Genomic DNA, 23154 nt, shown 5'->3' with positions numbered 1-23154 from the left:
GTATGTACAGTTTATTTTATGACTGAAAGCTGCTTTAACCTCCTTAGTAGATGAAGAAGAATTTTTCTGAGATGGAAATCCTTTTCCATAAAGGTAAAATCACATGATGTCTTAAACTGATACTAAACACTCATCTACTTTCACTGTTTTAGGTGCCTGTGCAGAAAGGGACACAGGCTCTCACCTCATCTCTCATCTCTCCCTTAACCCTAACCAATAGTTTGACTTTTATTTCCTACGGGAATTCTAAACTCCAGATTTTAGACCAGTCATAAAACTGCCCCCTCTCTCTCCATTCTGCATCTTCCCCAGTCGCTTAGGTCTCCTTGGGGCTGACCCACAACAGGCAGGAAATCCGTGCATGTAGCTCACAAACCCTTCGGTTAGCAGGACAGAGAGAAAGCATAATAAATATTCCTCTCAAAGACGTCTCCAGTTAGGGTATGGGGAAGAAAGAGATGCTCTGAGCTTAAATGATAGACACCACGCTGGTGAACACAAGGCACCGGGCTCCTAGGAGCTGGGGTTAGGGAAACCATAGTTTGGGGAAGATAGCTACTGTCTCATTTAAGAGTGGAGCTTCTTGAGTAGGACTGCGTGGGTTAGATCCAGGTTCTACCTGACTATGCTCATGGGAAAGTTATTCACTTCCTTATGTCTCATTTCTCCATCCGTAAAATAAGGATAATAAAAATACCTCTTTCCTGGGTTGTTTTAAGGATTAAGTAAAATGAGCTATGAAAAACACTTAGCAAGAATTCAATAAATGTAGGCCTTAATCTATGGGGAGTTAGCATCAAAGATTGTCGTTTAATGCAGTGCTTCTCAAACTTTAATGTGTATCTGGATTACCTGGGGAGCTTGTTAAAATGCAGAATCAGATTCTGTAGATATGGGATGGGGTTTGAGATTTTGAATTTCTAACAAGCTCCCACATAATGTCAACACGGCAGGTCCTTGGACCATATTTCAAGTAGTAAGATTTTAACTTTATATAGGAGTAAACATTCACATGCTATGGGGAGAGTAGTACACAAAATTCTTGGGATATCTAACTGCACTGATGTGGATGGATCATAGGCATTTGAAAAATAACTAAGTAATTATATAGTTAATTATATAGTTAATTACTATATGACAAAGGAGGCAGGAATATACAATGGGGAAAAATAGTCTCTTCAATAAATGGTGTTTGGAAAACTGGATAGATATATGCAGAAAGGAAAGCTGGACCATTTTCTAATACCATATCCAAAAAGAAGCTCAAAATGGATTAAAGAATTAAATGTAAGACCTGACACCATAAAACTCCTAGAAGAAAATATAGGCAGTAAACTATTTGATGTGAGTCTTGGCAGTATTTTTTTTGGTTAAGTCTTCTCATGCAAGGGCAACAAAAGCAAAAATATACAAATGAAACTAAATCAAACTAAAAAGCTTTTTCACAGCAAAGGAAAACTTCACCAAAACAAAAAGAAAGCCTACTGAATGAGAGAAGATATTTACAAATGATATATTAAAATTAATATCCAAAATATATAAAGAAAACATACAACTCAACATCAAAAAATAAAAATCCATTAAAAAAAGATCAAAAGACCTGAAGTGACATTTCTCCAAAGAAGACATGCAGACGGCCAACAGACCTGAAATGTTGCTCAACATAACTAATCATAAGGGAAATGAAATCAAAACCACAATGAGATATCACCTCACACTTGTTAGAATGGTTAAGAAAAATTCAACAACCAGTGTTAGCGAGGATGTGGAGAAAAAGGAACTATGAACACTGTTAGTGGAATTGTAAATTGGTGCATCCGCTATGAAAAACAGTATAGTGGTTCTTCAAGAAGTTAAGAAGAGACTACCATATGACTCAGCAAATCCACTCCTGGGTATTTATCTGAAGAATATGAAAACACTAATTTGAAAAGACATATGCACCCCTATGTTCAAATAAGAGGTACAAACTTCCACTTAAAATAAAAAAGTCATGGGGATGTAATATACAGCATAGGGAAAATAGTCAATAATGTTATAATAACTTTGTATGGTGACAGATGGTTGCTAGACTTATGATCACATCGTAAGGTACATAAATGTTGAATCCCTGTGTTGCACATGTGAAACTAATATGATATTGTATGTAAACTATACTTTAATAAAAAACAAAGTTAAAAAAAATCCTGAGGCAAACTTTCAGAAACTGATGAACACCTATGACGAAAACAAACACAGCAGAGGATAAGGCTTTTAGGAAAGTCAGCACAGGAGCAAAAACCTATCTCATTATTATGTCCTAACTCACAACAGAGGAATATGTAACTGATGGTGCTACCTAAATAGAATTAAATTTAAACGTTAATATGTTTTACTGGTTGACATCATTATGGCATAAATGAGCTTTAAGATACAACTAAGAGGTACACACATCGGTGAAAAAAAGACATCTCATTTCGTGAACCGTATTTTCAGACATTGCCTCCCAGCCACGTCATTGGTGATCTAAGCAAAAGTGACAGTCAGGGAGGGAATCACCAACTACAAGATCCTCGATCAGAGATGCAGCACCAGACAGCTCTACAGGAAAGGATCCGTGCAAAGAGTAAGTGAAACCATGACATTCAAATATTTAATTTACAGTGGATTTTCTGTAATTAAAATAGAAAGAAAAAAAAATCCATGATGACTAGTAAGCTCATCAGTCAGTGGGAAGTTGTGGCTGTGGAAGCATCATAAGGTGATATCCGGCTACCTGGTACATGGAGGCGCTTCAGGAATGCCATTACAGTGTCAGTAAGACAAAACTCCTGCTGAGGAATGTTCTATACACAAAAACTTGATCAAAAGTCAGAAGATGCTATTTAAATGTATGGGGGCACATGAAGCATAACTTGTTTATTTCCACTGTCTTGTTTTCAATTCAAAAAAATACTTCATTTTGTTCTTCTTATGAGCTCAGCATTCTAGCATAATAGTGGAGAAAACAGGATATGGCCCCTTCCTCAAGAAGAGTAATAACAAGAAACATTTATTAAGGACATATATGATACCAAATATGCTAAGCACTTCATCTGCATTTGCTAAGCACTGAAAATTCGCAACAACCCTGTAAGTTATGTAATAGTCATATTTATGATCTCCATTTTATAGATGTGGAACTTGAGGTTAGTTAACTTGTCTAACATCACCTCTAGTAAATAAAAATTTTAGGATTCTAACTTAAGCTATTAATCTCTGTGATAAAAACATTTGAAAAGCCCAATAATATATATATATATATATATATATATATATATATATATATATATATATATATATATATATATTTAAAATCTGAGCCATACTAGATAAGCTGAAAGAAGACAGCATATGGCAAATTGAAAAGTGAATTATGTTGGCAATCATCACTACAGAAATTCAGAAGAGGAGCCTATTTCAGGATCAAATTGATAAGAAAGAATTTATTAGTGAAGTGAGATTTGAACCATGTTTTGAAACGTGGGTAGAATTTGGATGAGAAGAAGATATTTATTTGGGAAGGGTGTGCCAATCAGTCACAGTGATTTACCGGATGCGATTTACTCTTGGTGCTCTAGTATCCTTTCAAAATCGCATGATTCTATAAGCGCTTTCTTAGAAAAAAGAGCCCATACTCCCACACACAAAATTGTGAATGCAATTTTAAATTGTATACCTTATGACTTTCGGCCTGCAGAAGAAACTCAAGTATTTAACAAAACATACAAGAATCTTCATTACTTGGCCTATATCCATCACATTAGGTTCATTCCTTGCCAAGCTCTATACCTTCCCAACCAAACCCCCAAAACCTGTGGCAATTCCAGGGCTCTCCCTGCTTCATTGTCTCTGTTGAAGCAGTTTGTGTGCCCTCCCCCAGCACCCTCCCACAAGTTATCTGTGAGGTGACCATCTTAAATCTTATCCATCTTTCCAGATTAGTTCAAGGCACTGGAGAGCCTCAAATAAATGCAAAACTATGATCAATTGAGATGGCCAAATCAAGACCAGAAAAAAAATAGAGGTAATGCAGCGAACAAAGAAAACATAAACATTTTATATCTTATTGCATAGAAAACAAGAATGGGGAGCTATAAAAAGCTACAATCAAAGCAATAAGAACTCACAGAAACTGAAAATATTTCAGCAGAAATAAAAATGTCGATAGAATGGCTAGAAGAAGACATTAAGGAAATCTGCCAGGAAAACCAAGAATAAAAAGAATAAACAATACAAGAGAAAAAGATAAGTAATTTAGACGATCAGACTAAGAGGTAGTCTAGAAAAAGGGAACAGAGAAGATAGAAAGCATAAGTATATGAGAAAAAAAAATATTTTTTTTTTTCAGAATTGAAGAATGAAATATCAGATTCAAAGACCCACCAATGACTCATGAACAGGGATTTCAAAAGATCCACATTGAGGTACACCATCTTGTAGTTATAAAGCAATGGGAAGAAGAGAGATCCTAAATGCTCTGGGGGTACTCCAGGGTAGGGAATAGATAACATTCAAGGAATTAAAATCAGAATTAGAAATACTGCAATTACAGAAGTTAGTAGAAAAATGTCTTAATGTCTGTGGAAAAATGATTTCCTACCTGGAAATCTATACTAATCCATCAATAAAGTTTAAAGTTAAAATAAAATGTTTTAAGCAAACAAATATTTTAAAATTGTACATCCTATGAACCTATTCTTACTGAGGTCGTCAAGAATATGCATCACCTAAATGAAGTTGTAAACCAAGAAAATAAATATATGAGACCCAGGGACTATGAGCTACAGCACAAGAAAGCAGCAGAGGGAATTCCCAGGGTGGTGATGAAAAGAAAAAGTTCCTGGAGTAAAGCTGAGCAGCAGACACAGGGAACACCAGTCCAGATTAGAACAGGAAGATAGAGGGTTCCATGTCTTTGGAAAAAAAAAAAAAGGAAATGATAAATGAATTCATTTGTTTGGCCATACTGGGAGGATATTTACGACACTATCAAAGGGTCAATTATAGGTACATAGAATACTAAGCAAATAAAAAAATTAATCTTTAGGAAAAAAATCAAAAGTCGTAGAAAAAGGAAATAAAGTCATTGTATATTATGTCTCAGTGCTAAAAAGTTTCATATTATAAGTATGTAATCCTGATTTAACCAAAATATTATAATAAAAACTATGTTTGGAGAGTAGGTCGAAGAGGTCATCTATATATCACATACATTTTTATCTTCCATGATACAAAGTGAACAGATAAAAGAAATAACCTGAGAAATAGCAATGTAAGCTTTTTATTTAAAGACATGTGTAAATGTTAGCAGAACAGGAATAAAGATCTGGTGGTGCTGGTCTCGGAGGGGTGTTACTAAGGGTCTGGGTGCAGCAGGGCTAACTATTATAAGTATGGATTGTTATTCGACTTTAAAAAATACATGCAGAGGTTTCCACTTCCAGGAATATGTGTCTCTATTCCTCTCACTAAGTACAACTAAAAACCCTGGGCATTTTATATATAAGGCAAACCTAATAAGATTGACAAGTGGGAGGGCTATGGACCTTTGACCAAAGGAAGGACAAAGTGGTGAGTTTCCTGGTTTTCCTTTTGCCTCATATTTGGAGCTAAAAAAGCCAATAACCCAGAAATGCCAACGGAGATGGACAAAAATAAAAATAAACAACAGTAACAAAGCCTGCTCCCTCTATCCAATGGGGAGGGAGCAAAATTTAAAAGGCAGCCTAGCAAAATGGAAAACCGTAAAACAATCACCTCCCTAATGCTGCCAAATGCCACAGAGAAAAACTGTGGCCCACCCCAGCTACACAAGCAAAGGCGAAGTGTGGAGCCTGCACTTCCACCCTCACCAGGTTATAACGAGATGCCCAAACCCACTACCAGGCCCCGTGTTGAGCACTGAGGATATAAACTGAGTAACGCATGGCATATGGCCACGAAGACTCTGATTTCTAATGGAGGATAAAAATAAGTCACTAGCTACTGTACAGTATGATGTGCACTATGATGAATTTACGTGAGAGATATTTAATTAGCAAAGGAAAGGAAGACTGAAGTAGGGTAGGAGGGAAGGTTTCTTTGAGGAGCTAATCCAAGAGCTCAGTTTGTACGAACAGGTAGAATTAGCCAGATGGAAGAAGGGTCTTCTAAGCCAAGGAACTGACAGTACTAAGACACAGAGGGGAGGGATAGAATAGAAAGTACTGAGAAAACTACAGATAATTTGTCTGACTGGGGTGAAGTGCTTAGGAGGAAATGGAGAAAGAGAATGCCAAAGAGGCTGGATGGGGGCCAGGTAGGGAACAGCATTATGGGCTATGGTGAAGAATGTGTTCTTTCTTTTAAATTCATGAGGAGTCTCAGAAGGATTCACAACATTTTTTAAAGATCACTTTTACAATGGTGAGGTTGATGTATTAGAGGAGAATCACATGAGTTAGGAATCTGACAGTGGGCTACTGCAGGAATCTAGAGAGGAAGGAAGAAGCATATGGTGGGGAATGGAGGATTATATAAATGATAGCTGCACAAATCCTATAATCTGGGTCAGTTTTATTAAATTTGAGGATAGTGAGGAGAGAGAATAAAGAGGGAAAGCATAGCCACATTCAACTCTAATACCAGGTGCTACCGTGTTTCCCTGAAAATAAGACCTACCCTGACAATTAGCTCTACTGAGTCTTTTGGAGCTAAAGTTAATATAAGTTCCAGTATTTATTATATTATAGTATATTATACTCGATATTTATTATATTATATATTATATTATATTATTATATTATACCTGGTCTTATATTATAGTAAAATAAGATCGGGTCTTATATTAATTTTTGCTCCAAAAGACGCATTAAAACTGATTGTCCGGCAAGGTCTTATTTTCAGGGAAACACGGTAGTGTTCACAGTGTTATTAACTAGCTTTGTGGCTGTGGGCAACTCTCTCTGAGCCTCATTTTTCTCATCTATTAATTGGAAATAAGAATGGCAACCATGCCTATATCACAGTTATTATATAAAATGTATAATGAGTTAATGGATGTGAAAACAGTATAAATGGTAAACACGCTGTATTATTTCCTGTTGTTGCTATATCAAGCTACCACAAACTTAATGGATTCAAACAACACAAATTTATTTAATTATAGTTCTAGAGGTCAGAAGTCTGAAGTGGGTCTCACTGGGCCAGAAAGAAAGTGTTGGCAGGCCTAAGTTTCCTGTGGAGGTGGAGGCTCCAGAGAAGAATCAATTTCTTTGCCTTTCCAACCTGCATTTCTTGGCTCGTCGCCCTTCCTCCATCTTAAAGCAAATTTCTCATTTTGACACTGACTCTGTCTACTTTCACTTGCAAGGATCCTTGTGAGTACTGGTCACGTAACATAACATATTCACAAATCCAGGGAACAGGGTGTGAACGTCTTTGGGGGACCATTACTCTGTTCATCATACATACAAAATAGTCTAATTTTATGTCTAGTTGGCACTCAAATGTTTTTTTTCAATTTCACAACGAATATGTCCAAGACTTGTTTTATAGTTTTTTTTAAAAAATAAGAAATATGAAGAGCATATTTTCTAAGTAACTCACTATTATATCTCTAAGATTTAGCAACCTATGCTAACTACCTAAAAGTACAATGCGAACTATAGATATTTTATATTTAACTTAATGTAATCACCCCCATCTCTTAAAATAAGTGAAAATTTAAGACAAAGATAGCACTGCAAAATGTAAATAGAAGCGTAAGCATTCTAGTGTTACACTTCTATGATAGCAGCCTGGCCTGTAAAAAAATAGGTGGCAGTACAATGCTACATTAGCTCATGCTTCTTGTAATCATATAAATCAACACATTTTGAGGTCTGGAAATGTAGAAAAGGTCAGACTGTCAGTCAAACAAAGGACACCAGACACCACAAAGGTGAATACTCCTGACTCCAAGCAAGTACACAGGCAGGGGAGGAAGGTGCCACATGGGGCCTGCAAGTAAAGGACAACTTGGTCCAAACCAGTCAGGACTGCTTCCTGGGTCTAGTGCAGACCTCTGTTAAGCCACCTGGTTTCAAGAAACACATCTTCTTATATGTAAAGTATGTCATTGTAGATTATAACATCTAATCCCACCTAATGGTTATCTTAAAATATAATATAGGAAGCCCCACTTATCCATAGGGGATTTGTTCCAAGAGCCCCAGTGGATGCCTGAAACCGTGGGTAGTTCCAAACCCTATGTATACTATGTTTTTTCCTATACATACCTATGATAAAGTTTAATTTACAAATTAAGCACAGTGAGAGATTAACAACAATCACTAATAAAAGAACAAATATTACAATATACTGTAAAAAAGTTATGTGAATGTCATCTCTCTATCTTAAAACATCTTACTGAACTATACTCACCCTTCTTCTTGTGGTGAAGAGAGATTGATACAACGGTATGTGATGAGACGGAATGAGGTGTATGATGTGAGCATTGTGACATAGCGTTAGATACTGTAAGGGTTACTTGAACACAAACACCGTGATACCACAATGATCGATCTGACACTCAGATGGCTACTGAGGTAGTAACAGGTGAGTAGCATATACAGCGTGGGTGCTGGACAGAGGTGATCCCCATCTTGAATGGGGTAAGATTTCATCATGCTATTCAAAACAGTGCCCTATTTAAAACTTATGAACTGTTTACTTCTAGAGTTTTCCATTTATTTTGGACCGTGGTTGACTATAGGTAACTGAAAACATGGAAGGCAAAACTGCGGATAAGGGGGGACTTCTGTATAGATACTGGTCTAAGATAATTCCTAGAAAATGTATTATTAAATAAATATATAAAGTTCCTAAAATAGCACAAAAATAAATAGGATTTATCCAAATCTGAAAGTCACAAATCATATATTTCCCTAAATTTATTCATAATTTCAACCAAGCTATATCAGCGAATTACTTAAAACAATTCCAGGATATTTCATTTCAGTCTTCCTATCGTGAATACATTCAGCCCTGACATAACTCATATTCACAATGATGACCTCAAGGTTTTGAAAGATACAAAGTTCTTATTGATTATTAAAGAAAAACGAAGTTAGGTCAGAATGATTTAACTACTAAATGTATTGAGAACATGTTGAAGATTTATATTTTATTTAAAACCTGGCTATTTGTGAATTATAAATACATGAAATCTCTCCATCAGAATACCAGAGTAGTCATACCACATCTTTTCCTATCACATTGCACAAACATAGATCACTTTAATGAAATCAATAGCAGGGTTCAAGTTTTTAAGCAATAAATTTAATTAAATACTTCCAATCTGTGGAAACAAGTTTTTCCAAAGAAGCAGTTTTTTTTTTCCCTCTAAACTATGGTATTTTGTTTTAATCAATCAAGAGTAGTATCAATAAAAATGCAATAATATGAACTATTCTATATTCATATCAGAATATATTCTTTCTTGAGGACTTGCTTATTACTCAAGGAAAACTAAAAAAGACAGAAAAGCATTTATAAAGAGCAATCATTAATGTTTCTAATAAAGAAGCTTTGTGAACATATCTGGGAGATGGATAAGGTTGGTAATAATGGTGATGGTGACAACAGTGACACAAATTTGAATGATTTTATCTAAGTTGCTTTCACTGAGGAGAAAAACAAATCCCTAGGGAGACTATCATTAAAAATTGTGAATCATCATCCTAACTGTAAATGAAGTATACTACTTTATAATTCTACTTTCTCTAAATGCATCATTTACCTATCCAAGAAAGGACCAAAGCCATTCACTTACTTATTCTTCCACTGCTGACCAACTATTCACCAGTAGCTTGCAACATGAAAAGTGTTATAGAAAATACACTTCAGACCCATGTGTATCATCACAAGCTTTTTCTACCCACTCCTTTACTTCCATACAATTTCCAAGGCTACTCTTGAATAGACCAATCATTAAGCAAAAGAAAGACTAGACTGAAAAAATATTTGCATCATCTGGTAATTGATAAGGAATATAAATGCCAGCATCTAAAAGGTTCCACGTTACATGAAACCTGTTTAAAGTAGCTTTAAAAGAAGCAAAAATATGCAAAAAAAAGATTAAGGACTATTAAGTATTTGAGGTATTCATTGATGGTTAATAAACAAAATACAAATCTCAAAGGCTTCTATGAAAAATATTATATTTAATTCCTGATTGATCATATCAAGTAGAAAAAAATGGTTTCCCAGACATCAAATTCAGTATCTTTCACAAATTCCAAAAGCTTAATTGTAGTTTTTTCTATAATACACTGATCAAATCACACCTTAAGAGAGAAGGAAGGAACAGATGTATGTGCAACAAATTAGGTTATTAGTTCAAATTTTTTCAGAGATTTGAAAATTTAGGTAAAGTGTATACTGTACAAAAACTCTGATTATTAGATAATGGCACTGAGGACAAACGCTTAACAATGATATATCAAAAGAAACAAACTCTGACAATCTTTTTTCCTAAAGAGAAATATAGGTAATACTGATATAGGTAAGTATTAGGTAAATATAATACCTATAGGTAAATATAGGTAAGACTAAAAGTCAGATAGACCTTTTAGTCTCCTCTGTGATATTTTCAGTAGTCAGTTAAAAAGGGTTAAAATGTGAAGGCATTTGGAGTCTCCCAAAGGAGCAGATTGTGGGGGAGATAGAAAGTAACACAAAAAAGAAACTCTCCACAATGTCTCAAGAGCAAACAACAGAAAAACTTCAAGCTACTTCAATGTCATTGTGGGGGAAAAAATGTGAGTCAACCATTCTAATCCACGTTAAATTAAAAAAAAAAAAAAAACAACGTCTATAATAAAGCCATATATTATGTGTTCCTCAGCCAATTTATTCAATCAGTCCACATCATCTGTAGAGGGTCCATGGGGTATTATGCCACTTACGTGAGAAATTCTAAAGGAAGAGAAAAATATTCTTTGGTTCCCAGGCATTTGCTATTCAATGCCAGAAAAAGAAGAAATTCAATACAATAAGGAAATCTATCATGAGGAATTTAACACTCATAGAAGTTATAGATTGGGAAATCATAAATGTTAATGGTATTTTGAAAAAATACTGAGACTTTTTGAGCAACAGAAAATAAATGTAGGCAAGACAAAACAAAAGAGGAGAAGAATCCAAGGATACTGGTAAAGTACAGAAAAGGTAATTCAAAGTAAAAAGGCCCACACTTGAAGCACAGGCATCTATGTAGCAATCAGAGGCCAGAGGTAGAGACGTGATAATGGGTAAAACCTGCAAAAGGTCCAGCTAAAAACTGAGCCACAAAGCAACAGACATTGTCCCATGGAAATGTTCACCCAAAAAATGACATATTATTTCATGAATGGAAGAGATTTATTACTTACCCGATTTATGTGGTTGTTCCTTAAAATAATCTGTAGCAGAGTTTTCTCAAATTCTTCCAACTTCTTGGAACACTTTTTAAGAATATGATTAGATAAGTTACAGTCACTGATCAGTCTAGCTAAAGTATCAACAGCTTCAATACAAAAGTTTGAAAAAGGAAATTTGGGTTCACGGTAAAAAGTGATCAGGCCATCTAGCAACTGAAAAACAGAATCAGACACCGTGGAAGAGTTGTTTTCAAAGTGGCTTAAGTCTGTTTTTAGGCTCTCTGATTCTGTCCAGTTCTTCAGTTCAAGTAGATGTTGCAGGAATTGCATGTGAGAAGACAGAGGATTTTCTGGAGTAGCGCTATGTTTTTTCACAATGGGCAGTGGTGGAAAGAGCGTGGGGGTGCAGCTCCCCACAAAATGCTGTGACATCTCTGAAGATTCAGTTTTCTGCTCATGTGATAAATCACATCCTGAATCTTCTAGCACCGTTACTGTACTTTCAGAACTTCCAGATTCTTGAGTCTGCAACTGGGAAGATGGGTCTCCTGAAATAGAAAGGAATATAAGCGTCATCTTTTGGTAGCTAAAATATTTTCATATAAAAACTAGGCATTGATCTTTATAACTTAAAATACTCAATGAAGCATGCAAATACATATGAGACATTTTTAAACAGTAGTGTAAAAACTGAATAGAGGAAAAACTGAAAGAAGTTACTTGGGCTGACTATAGAAAAGATCTTTATCTTTACTGGTAGAAAGCAAAGGTGATTTACCCATGTCACTATCTTTCATTCAACTCTGTGCCATGCTGGAAAGATAGATACAGAGGAGAAACCATAAGACCTGAAGGACGCCACCATGTGGTGCAGATTCCGAGAGGTAACTATAAAGCCATAGAGTGTATCTAGAGATAGATATTTGCTCAGGGTACTGTGAAGATAGGAGGACCCTGTTAGCTTAATGCATTCTGGGAAGAGGAGAGGGTGGAACTTCCTTGTAAAACATACGTAAAAATTAAAAGGGGAATGGAGGGAGACAAGAGAAGTCCATGTACCAAAGGGGTAAGCACAAAAGCCTTTGTGTATATAAAGACCCACTAGTAGTTTGATGTTCCTTTTACAGAAAATACAGGACAACTGATGAAGATAGGGAAATATGTAGAGGCCAGGTCATAAAAGATCTTTAAAAAATGTATTAAAGACCTTAGAATTTATAGAGTGTAGAGTGTAATTCAAACTTGAATAATGCAAGATCCCTTTGGAAAAATTATATACATACCCACACGTATACTTGATATACAAAAATAAATATATCAGGGGTGCCAAAAAAATGTATACACATTTTAAGTTATGTTACCTATGCTCAAGCAGTAGTTTGCTGTAATCAGAAGTGTCTGGATGCTGATGATACCACTTTGAGCACCTCTTATAATTGCAGAAGTCAAACGTGACTGTATTCATCTTTTGTTATTGGTATATATTGAGTATGACCAATTAATACAGTTTTTTCCTTTTTTTAAAATGTGTATACATTTTTTTGGCACCCCTGTATATAAACAATTTATGTATGTATGTGTACTTATTATTGAATATCTATCATCTATCAATCTCATAAATCCTTGAAACTATGTCTATAATCACTAGAATCTTCTGACATTGGCTGAGAAATTCTGCAGTTAAGACTTAACCTAGCAACTTTAGGTCATTCTTTGACAGAGATGCCATCATAATCACAAATAACGATGTTGTTTGTAAAATGATTATCAATAAAAGTATGCACAAAATTGGAAAGTTCTCATTGAACATTCTAAAGCACATGCATATATCTATGAAAACAAATTTGAGAAATATTGCTATCAGCAATGGAAGCAGGAATAAGACACTAAACAGTGTAATGCAGAAAAGTGAAATGGTCTTATTTTCATTTCACAAATCACTCTGTTGGCTGTATGAAGGGCAGATTCGGGGAGCGTACAATGAGACATTTCAAGATCAGTTAGAAGTCCAAACATCAGGTGATGAGAGAAATGAACCAAGTAGTTGCAGTAGAGGGAAAGGAATGGATTGACCAGGAAAATAAATATAAACCATCAAAATATAATCTGGAAACCGGCTGACTGAGTGTGGACAGTGCAGTAGAAGGATTAATAAATGCATCCCACGGTGCTAACTTAGGTAACCAGGTAGACTGATGGTGCTACTAACCTAAACGGTAAAAATACAGACAGAAGAACTGGCTTAGGAGAAATGATGAAAAGTTCAGGTATGGTCATGTAAACTGTGACGCAACTGGAAAAAATCGAGGCAAAAATGTTCACCTGGAAATTGGCCACAAGAGCCTAAGGGTGGGGAAAAAGTCTACCGTGAAAATACATTTAGGAGGCATCGGTGTATAGGTGGTATCTGAAATAATGAAAATGGTTATGATCATTTGGGGAGAGGATGAGCAGTGAGTAGAACAGAGGATCACAGAGGGATGCTGAGGAGTATCAGTATTTGAGGGTTAAGTAGAGAAAACACAATCATCAAGGAGACAGAGAAAGAACAATTAAAGAGATACAAGAAGAATAAAAATGATCGCCATGAAAGTCAAGGAAGCAGTTTCAAGGAGAATTACATGCAATATAGAAGTCCAACAAAATAAAGAGCTGAAAAGATATGTTGTAATTACCAGTTAGAAAATCACCAGTGATCGTATCCATAGCAGCTTTGGTCAGTCAGGGTGGTGGACAGAGGCCAGAGTACAATGGACTGAAGAGTGAATGGGCAGAGAGTAAGTGAAGAATAGCCAACACTTCTGAGGTCTTGAATCAGGAGAGTATAAACCAGAGAGTAACTGCAGGCAAATGTGGCATGACAAATTGGGAAAAACTTTAGCAATTATAGACTAAGAAGAGAAAAATAAAGAAGGAAGAACTGAAGATATTAGAAAAAATAAAAATACTAGGTGGGGCATAGAGAAGGTGGGAGGAGACTGAGTCAAGGACCTCGGTGGATGTGTTGTGCTTAGTGATGTGCAAGTACCTTTTTTCCTCTGAGGCTAAAAGAAAGAGGATGTGAATGTACAGGGATATTTTTTAAAATACCCATGTTGTATAAGAAGTTAAAGGAGATCTCACCAAATGTTTTTTTTTTTTTAAACGTGAAGGTGGGGGAAACTAGTTGAATAGGGCATAAGAAGAATGATGGAAGTGACAACTTCTACCTTCCCCACCATATATCTGGAAATCTAATTTGTTGCTCTGTTGTCCTTCAGTCACATTAGAAGTTGATGAGGCAAAAATCAGAGAATTGATCTTTAATTAAGAGTTCATTCACTTACCAAGTGTCTACTATAATTGCACATGTGCAAATATGTGCTTGCTAATTATTACTACAATATCTGTATTCCATATTAGGGAGATAATGCAGTAAGTTTAAAAATGTGGGGTATCCAGAAGAGTGAAGTATCAGCAAAGCATCTAACTGCATGTGGCTATTTCTATACTAAAACAGGCAGACCATGCTTGTTTGAAGCCAGTGGACAGTCTCTTTTTCTTATGAACAAGGATAAACATCTGAAATGACTTCTTCCCACCACATCTATTTCACTCCTCACAAAAGTAAAAGGGGGACCACCATGGTAATGATTCAGATAGATTATATTTTTTTATAGAATTCAAACTGGCGCTTCACTAAGAAAGTGAACAGAAGTTGACATATTGTATTAACCTACTCAATTTTCCATCAAGGCAAGCTGAACTTCACGGGTGATGACTTTAAGGAAGTCTCATAAAATAAATTCAACCAACTATTAAAATGGGAAGAAAGAAGCTGCCTTCTTGTTTCTGCTTTTCACTCCTCACTGGTGTGCCTGTTGGCAAGTCCCAACTGCTCCATCTCATCTCCTTCACATGCTGATAGGTACAGATTGGAAGGGAGAATGTGCTCTGGGGATAGGAATACACAAAACCAACCCACATTCTTCCTCGCTGCTTTGTTTCTACACCCTCAGAAAAGAGTGATGAGGCCATATGTTGGAGATGCCACTGTGGAAAAGTGCACAGAGAGGACTCTCCTCTCAGTTCCCTAAATGATTGCATAAACTCCACAGAGAGAAGACTATGCTGAGATTTTATACAAGACGGATTACATTGTTAAAGTCACTCTATCAAATTGAATAGAAGAATCTTCTATTCATATTTCACTTTACAAAGTAGTTTCATCAAATAATTCAATTGTTATTCCCAACAATCCTGCAAGATATATTAGTATCCCTAAATTACTGAGAAGGCAATTCAGGCTCAACTTGATTTAAGAGGGCTGAGAAAAGCCACACAGTGAGCGAGCGAGACCAATTCTTCGGTTCCAAGTCCAATCATCTTCTAACCACAGCAAAGAGGCCTGTGGGTTTCCATACCAGCTCCTGTACATTTCCATTATAGGATTCATCGATTTCTATGTGTTCTCTACTTGCTTATGGGCTCCTGAATGGCAGAAGTCTCGTGTCTCATCATCTTTGTTGTCTCACTGAATAATGGTATCATCTGTAGTAGACACCTTATCAGGAGAAACGCTTATTGCTACAACTTGCTGCTGGCTGTGACAGATCTTCTCTTATCTTTTAATATTCATAATGTCCCAGGACCAACTTCTTGCAACTTACATCAAATCACAACTATTTTTAGATAGAGAGATAACATAGAACAGATAGACAGAAAGAATATGGTTATTGCAGTAATCATTTAAAATGTCTCAGAATACGTGCTAACAAATAGCCAATAATACGTTTTTTTATAGCATCTACTACCTCTTGTAACCAATAACCAATTTATTTCCTCTCTTATTTGTCCTCGATGATTGAAAACTTCGAAGACTACGAGCAGTGTTTGCACTGGAACCCAGCTCTTTCATATTGGAGAGGACTCACTGCCTAATAACATAAATAATACTGGCAAGTCTCACTATTGCATATACCTTTATAAGGTAGAAGAGAAATCGGAAAAAAGAAAAACCCTTTCTAGAGAAAATTAAACATTTTCAGGTTACAATCCCTGACAATGGTCAAATAAGATATTTATTTATAAAAACAAGATTTTTAAATATCCATCGTTATGTGAGTGATATATAATATGGAAATAGACAGTAACTACCTCTCTGTCTCTTTAAATGAGTCTTACAAACTACAGTCAGATTCTTCTCATTTGCTTGGATGGCTTTTCTCATCACAAATACCAAAGCATCATACTCAAAGAGAGAGAGAAAATAAGCCATGCTATCGCACCTTTCTTTAATTCTGTTTTCCAGGAGGGACTAAGGTGAAGCAGAAGTCACATGATGCTTCTCTCTCATTTCTATGAGGACTGTAATTTCTCTCCAAGTCACTGGATATGATCTAACATGTTTGTCATTAGAGTAAAAAGATAATAAATTACACACACACACACACACACACACACACACACACACACACTGATCAAGCAGTCTAGACCATATTACATGCTCAGTAAATATTATCTTTTTATTAAGTGATTATAGACACCAAGAATCTAAACTATGCAGTGTGAAATCACATATAAAATACATGAAGTAAGATAATCAATTAAAGAGATCAATTAAAACTACAGATTCTGTCTAAAATATCCTATAGTCCCTCTTATACATTGGATCCCACAGACTTTCAGTTCTACTTTACTGAACTCTTAATTCTTCCATCTTCTTTCATTTGTTACGTTCCATCTTAATCCCACTTACCATTTCAGAGTGAATCTCAAGTATACTCAGCAAAATAGATCCGGTGCCCTCCTGCCACACATCCTGCCCTAGAAATGCCCACTCCTGAATCAGTAGTTCATATATTTCTGCTGCTCCCCAAAATATTCACATCCACATCAATTTTTGATGCCTTTTGTCATTCATTTCTACAGTCCCTACTCACTTATAAAATTATACCTACAGAACCAATTACCTAAAAGGAATCTTTTTCTGTACACTTTAAAGGTTCTATAAACTTTATGTTTATAAAACTAAACAAATCATCTTCACACAGTGCACATATAAACATAATATAATTCATGTTTGACCTATATACTGCCTATCTCAGCTGATCGCAGGACTATTTCTCTGGTCACCAGGCCTGGGGTAAGGGATCATCCTTGGCTCCTTTCTCAATTCTGTTATCCACAGAAAGTGAAATGCCGTGTCATGCTGATTCTACCTTTAGCACATGTTTTAGTCAGGACTCTCCAGAGAAACAGAACCAATGGGATGATATATATATACGTATATATATATCTATAATACATATGGTGTATTCTTATACTATAACCCAAAGATGAACTGATTCTTCTAACCCTGCTTCAAATCCTCTGTGAAACCTTTGCTGCTCTGCCCAGAGCAGAAGAAATCACACCCCATCTGGTCTGTCTTATACCTTACACATACATACTTCTATAACTGCATTCATCAACCTGTTTTGAATGTATTAGTAACTCCCCACTGGAATGGAGAGACTCTTAAGGGCAGACAAGAGTTTACTAATCTGAGTATTTCTATTGCTTGATGCCTATCCTCCTACATGATTGGTGGTCTAAGTACTTGTTGAACACACACACACACAAACACACACTCAAAGTGAAATCAAACAGCATCTCTTCAATTCGCTTAAATATTATCACAGGCATATATAAATTGTCACTACCAAGTGTGATTTCTTAGTATTAATAATAATCACATGTACTGATGCTCTGAAAAATTTAAAAGTAATGTTTACGCCACCTGGTGGTCAAACAGGAAATGTTATTTTTTAATTTTTTTTTTTTGACTTTACAACTTTACTGGGTTTTTTTTTTTATTATTATTTTTTTTAATTAAAGTTTATTGGGGTGACTGTGGTTAGTAAAGTTATATAGGTTTCAGGTGTAATACATCATGGATGGATCTTGAGATTATTATGCTAAGTGAAATAAGTCAGCCAGAAAAAGGCGAGAACCATAAGATTTCACTGATTTGTGGGATGTAAAACTGAAAACAACAAAGGAACAAGACAAACAAAGAAACAAAAACTCATAGATACAGACAGTAGTTTAGTGGTTACCAGAGGGTAAAGGGGCAGAGGGGTGGTAGATGAGGGTAAATAGAAATGCTATTTTTAAAGCACTTCACAATTCATCTGAAAAGACAGTGTTTCACTTCAAAGCAATTGTTTGTCTTCTGCCTTTGGAAGGATATATTTTAGCCTATTGCAAAGCATATTTGAGAAGTGCTGACAAAGAAGAGGTTGCAGTTTTGTTTAATCCTACTTTAGCAGCCTGCACCACAATTTTGACTTTGAATACACCAAGGGAGACAGCAATGTCAAAGGCATGACACTAGAAGCTAATGGAATGATATATGTCTTAGCTGAATTGTTTTCACTACATGAGATTCACAAAACAGTATATTTGGTTTTGTATTTGTAGTTGTCAGCTTGCTTCAGGACTATTTCACAGTACAATTCCTCTCGCCTTCAAGTGCCCAAACTCTAAGCTTCCCTGGTTATCCTCATCTTGCGCTCCTAAGCCACCCTCCAGTTTCCCAATTTAAACCAGTTTCATCATTGTGCCTTTGGCTTTCTTCTGTTCTAACTTCCTGGATGTCCCCACCTTCTTACAGACTCAAAGAATTCCTTTAAGCAGATGACTCTGAAATCTCTATCTCCAATCCTACCTCCTCTGCCAAGCTCAAGTCCCTAGGTATCTCAACATGACTTGATCTCAGCACTATAAACCTCATATGTCCTAAAGAAACCACATCCTTTATTTACACTTGGTCCAATACCCAGATAACTGTGCTGCTAGTCTGTCTCCAACATCTGAAACCTTAGTCAACTGTGACTCCTTCCTAGACCCCCATATATTTTCCATTGACAAATAATATTAATCCAGCCTCATCGTTCTTTTCCTTTAATTTACTAAATATGTTTCCATTTAAGGCCTTTGTATGAAACGTTCCCTCTGCCTGCAATGCTCTCTCCACCCCCAATCCCAGTTTTCTCAAGGCTGGTTCCCTATGATTCAAGTATCTGTTTAAATGTCACTTCTTCAGAGAGGCCTTCCCTGACCACCCAATCTACAGAAGACACCAGATTAGTCTTTGTCACACCTTCCTGTTTTAACTCCCTAACCTCATTTGTCACTGCCTGATGATTTCCTGCTGATATAATCTGTGTCACCCACAAGAAAGAGTATGCCATGACAGTCCTGGGCTGCCTGGCTTACTGACATATCCAGAGCCTGGAATACCCAGTAAGAGCTCAGTAAATATTTATTCAATAAAGAAAAACCTTTTTTATATCACTTCTTTTTTTCCATGCCAATATAATTACATGTAAGATCTGGGCTATGACAGTGAGGTTCTTGTCTCCAATCTCCTTCCTCTTCCAAACATTTCTAAACATGACTACCCAGTTACTCTGCCTAAAAAACCTATCTTTCAGGAAACCTAAAGAAATCACTCTCAGGAAGCCTACTGCTTGGCACATGCATAGCACACATGCAATCAATGTAAGTTTCCCTTCTCTTTTCCTTCTGGAAAATCTCCAGAGGCTCCTTGCTGCCTAGAGAATAAAGCAAGTTTTCCACTGGCTGTCACACCTCTTAATAGGCTCCAACTAGTTTTTCATCTTATTTTCCATAACATACTCCTTCATGCTCCTTATGCCACAGTCAAATTAAACCATTTGCCTGTAGATTCCTATGTCTGTACTTTACACGGTTCCTTCTTGCCTGAAATACCCTAGTATCCATAGCTTTGTATATCATACCCATCTTTCAAGGTCAGCAACTTCCTCCAAAAAGCTTTTCTTCCTTCCTTCCTTTTTTTTCAATTAAAGTTTATTGGGATTATTATGCTAAGCAAAAAGACTTTCAAAAGTCTTTTCAAAAGTCCTATTCTCTAAGGCAAACTAACACCTCTCTCCTCTGAGCCTCAGTATCTTTCTCTGGAGTATAGAGTCTCAGTGGGTGTAATCAGTGATGTGATCTTGCTCCCAACAGATTGTGTGACCTTATGGGCAGGGCTTAGACATTCTCTCTCTGTCTGCTGTCCACACTATTTGTACCCAAAGCTACTGAATAAAAAGCGGATGAGTAAATTAACAAAATAATTTCTCTAAAGGAAAAAGCATTACTAGGACAAAATTAGGAGCTGATAAGAAAAAGCAATCACTCTTTGGATTCAGTCACATGGGGGGCAAAGATGTGCAGGACAGGTAAAAAGCACAGTCCTAACTTCATTTCTTTACGAACACGACCAAGTTGAGAGATGGTGGACTCTCACACCATGACGCCAATATCACAGCCCTACAGAATAACATCAACCCCATGAAAATGCAGCCCTCTGCCAAGTGAGCCAATGAATCCACCTGCATGACTTCCATTCATCAGTGTATGGATGTTATGAACACCACCTGGAAGTGGTAAAAACGATAAAATCACTGAAGTCAGCAATGCATCACATCCACTGGCCTCCCAGTGCTGTGAATGACAAACCACACAGCTCTCTGCAGTCTTACCCCAATTACCTTGCCTGCTGAGATCCCACACATATCCAATCTGTCCTTGACCAAGCCTCTTTCCAAAAGAATTTGTCTGAATTTGTTTTCCATCAAGACGTTGGAGCCACTGCTTTGATTTCAGCTCTTGACCACTGGGTTCCAACTGCTCACATCTATACTGCTAAGATGTTACCTTGAAGCTAACGTGGTCCCCCGAGTTTCCCCTGCTGGACAACTGTGGTTGACATTCATTTCACCGATGTGTGCACTTGACTGTCTTTATCAAAATCAGAAGTACTGAGATCTTTCACCCAGTGCAATGCTTCCCCAACCGACATCACCATAAGGAGAACATACTAAAATTAAGTATTCGTAGGCACAGGTAATCAGTGTTTCCAGGGCAGGGCTCCAGGAACTTGTTTTCTAAATGAACATCTCAAGGGAATTTCATAAATTGAGCATGTCTCAAAACTAATGCTTTTCTCTATGCCCAAACACATGCACTCGGCCTGCTTCACTTGTTTCTTGCTGGACTCAAGACCTCCCGGTTTATAAGAACTTATACAGAAAGATCTCACTCTGGTGGGTTTCAACCTTACCTGTACATTAGAAGACTTTTAAAACTCCACTACCAGACCACACCCTATGCTAGTACCTCAGAATCTTGAGGGTAGAACCCAGGTTATCAATACTTACTAAAGCTTCCCAGGTGACTCTTGTATGAGAACCCACTATCTTAGATTAATTTATGTCTGTTCTGCTTTCTTTAGGTAGCAGAGATGTGGGCTGTGTCTCATTCATGCCGTCTCCACTACTCCCCACCTTCAAACTTCCAAGAATGTCTTTGTTTCCTCGCTACGTGTTCATGTTTAATTCATGTTTTAATCTTTCCAAGTTCAGCTGGATTTCCACTCCCTTTTCAGGACTCACCTTGCCACTTTATTTTCTATTTTGCAGAAACTAAAGCTTTATATAGTCTAGCTGTCTCCTTCCCGCCTTACCCTCAGCCAGTAAGTTCACTTCCCTCATGGACCACAGACAGCCTCGGACTCCTAGCCAGCAGTCCTGCTCCTCCTCCCACTTACAATTCCATGCAACAGCCAGAGTGAGAAGTTTAGAACACCTGCTTAATGCTCACCAAAGGATTCCCGTTGTACTTACAGTCAGGCCTATGCCACTGGACCAAGCCCGACATAAATCTGCGCTCCTGTTCTCTCTCTGGCCTCACCTCCTCCTCTCTATTCCTCACTCACTCTGCTCTACAGCCACTGGCCTGTTTCTGCAACACCAAGCTGCTTCCTGCCCTCGGGGCCCTTGGATGACCCTGCTCCTTCAAGAGTCATCTCAAACACCTCTTCTCAGTAAAGTCTCACTGACCACCCCTGTCTAAATGAGCAGCCCTGCCCCTCCCCAGGCATTCCATCACTTCACCCTCATTTATTTTCTTCACAGCTTTTAACACACAGTTGTTCTGCTTATTGGTTTACATGTCATTATCTGCCTCCTGCATGGTTATATAAATTCTATTTCTTCTATCTTCTACCACTGGACCTCCAGAAATAGCCGTTTTTTGGGTTTGTTTGTTTTGGGTTGTTTATTTTATTTATTTATTTATTTATTTATTTATTATTTATTATTTATTTTTGAAGAAATGATCAACTAATCAGTGAATGAATAACCATGAATAAATATAACCCAAAACAAAAACTCTATAAATGATATGTAATATCTTTACATATGTCTCTCTCAGGAGGTCTTGCCTCTCTAACCAGACCACAAAGTCATGATAAGCAGCAAAGAAATTTTCTTTTATTCCAACCTTGAAAGTCAAGCACAGTACGGAGCAAATAGCATACATTTAAGTACTTGTTGATTATTTGGGCTGTTTTAGAAGATCCTCATATTGTATTGCAAAAGAGATGTAGGTTTTCTAAACTAACCTTCAGTTACCCACACTCGTCCTACCCATAAACATCCCCCCTAAATTTTATGTTTACTATATCACATCTGAATAAGCACAAGAAGTCTCTAATTTTAATTTACCTTCCAATCTTTTCACCTTTCAATTCCACTCTCTAAGTTACATCCATTTTATTAGATAACTTGCAACTTGTAAATTTATAATTGTGAGTTTGACTTGCATGCAGCCACTGAATTACCTGAAACAGAGCTAGCCACATTTTTAGCTCACTAACGTACATCTGTTCAGATCAAACTTACGGAGAGCTCAATCA

The 23154-nt window shown here is 36.7% G+C and overlaps 1 protein-coding gene across 3 annotated transcripts in view; it reads right to left on the bottom strand.

Annotated features, from left to right (window-relative positions):
* The window catches only part of MEI4 (meiotic double-stranded break formation protein 4), a 187004-nt gene that overhangs the window by 102993 nt on the left and 60857 nt on the right, over positions 1–23154 (bottom strand). For all 3 annotated transcript variants that reach the window (XM_033095483.1, XM_033095493.1, XM_033095488.1), the window contains one exon: positions 11415–11950. In XM_033095483.1, the coding sequence (XP_032951374.1) occupies positions 11415–11950 (536 nt within the window). The remainder of the gene's footprint in view (positions 1–11414; positions 11951–23154) is intronic.

Source organism: Rhinolophus ferrumequinum, chromosome 3 (assembly GCF_004115265.2).
Source record: "Rhinolophus ferrumequinum isolate MPI-CBG mRhiFer1 chromosome 3, mRhiFer1_v1.p, whole genome shotgun sequence".
In the NCBI taxonomy this organism is placed as follows: Eukaryota; Metazoa; Chordata; class Mammalia; order Chiroptera; family Rhinolophidae; genus Rhinolophus; species Rhinolophus ferrumequinum.
This window is presented reverse-complemented; position numbering and strand designations above follow the sequence as displayed.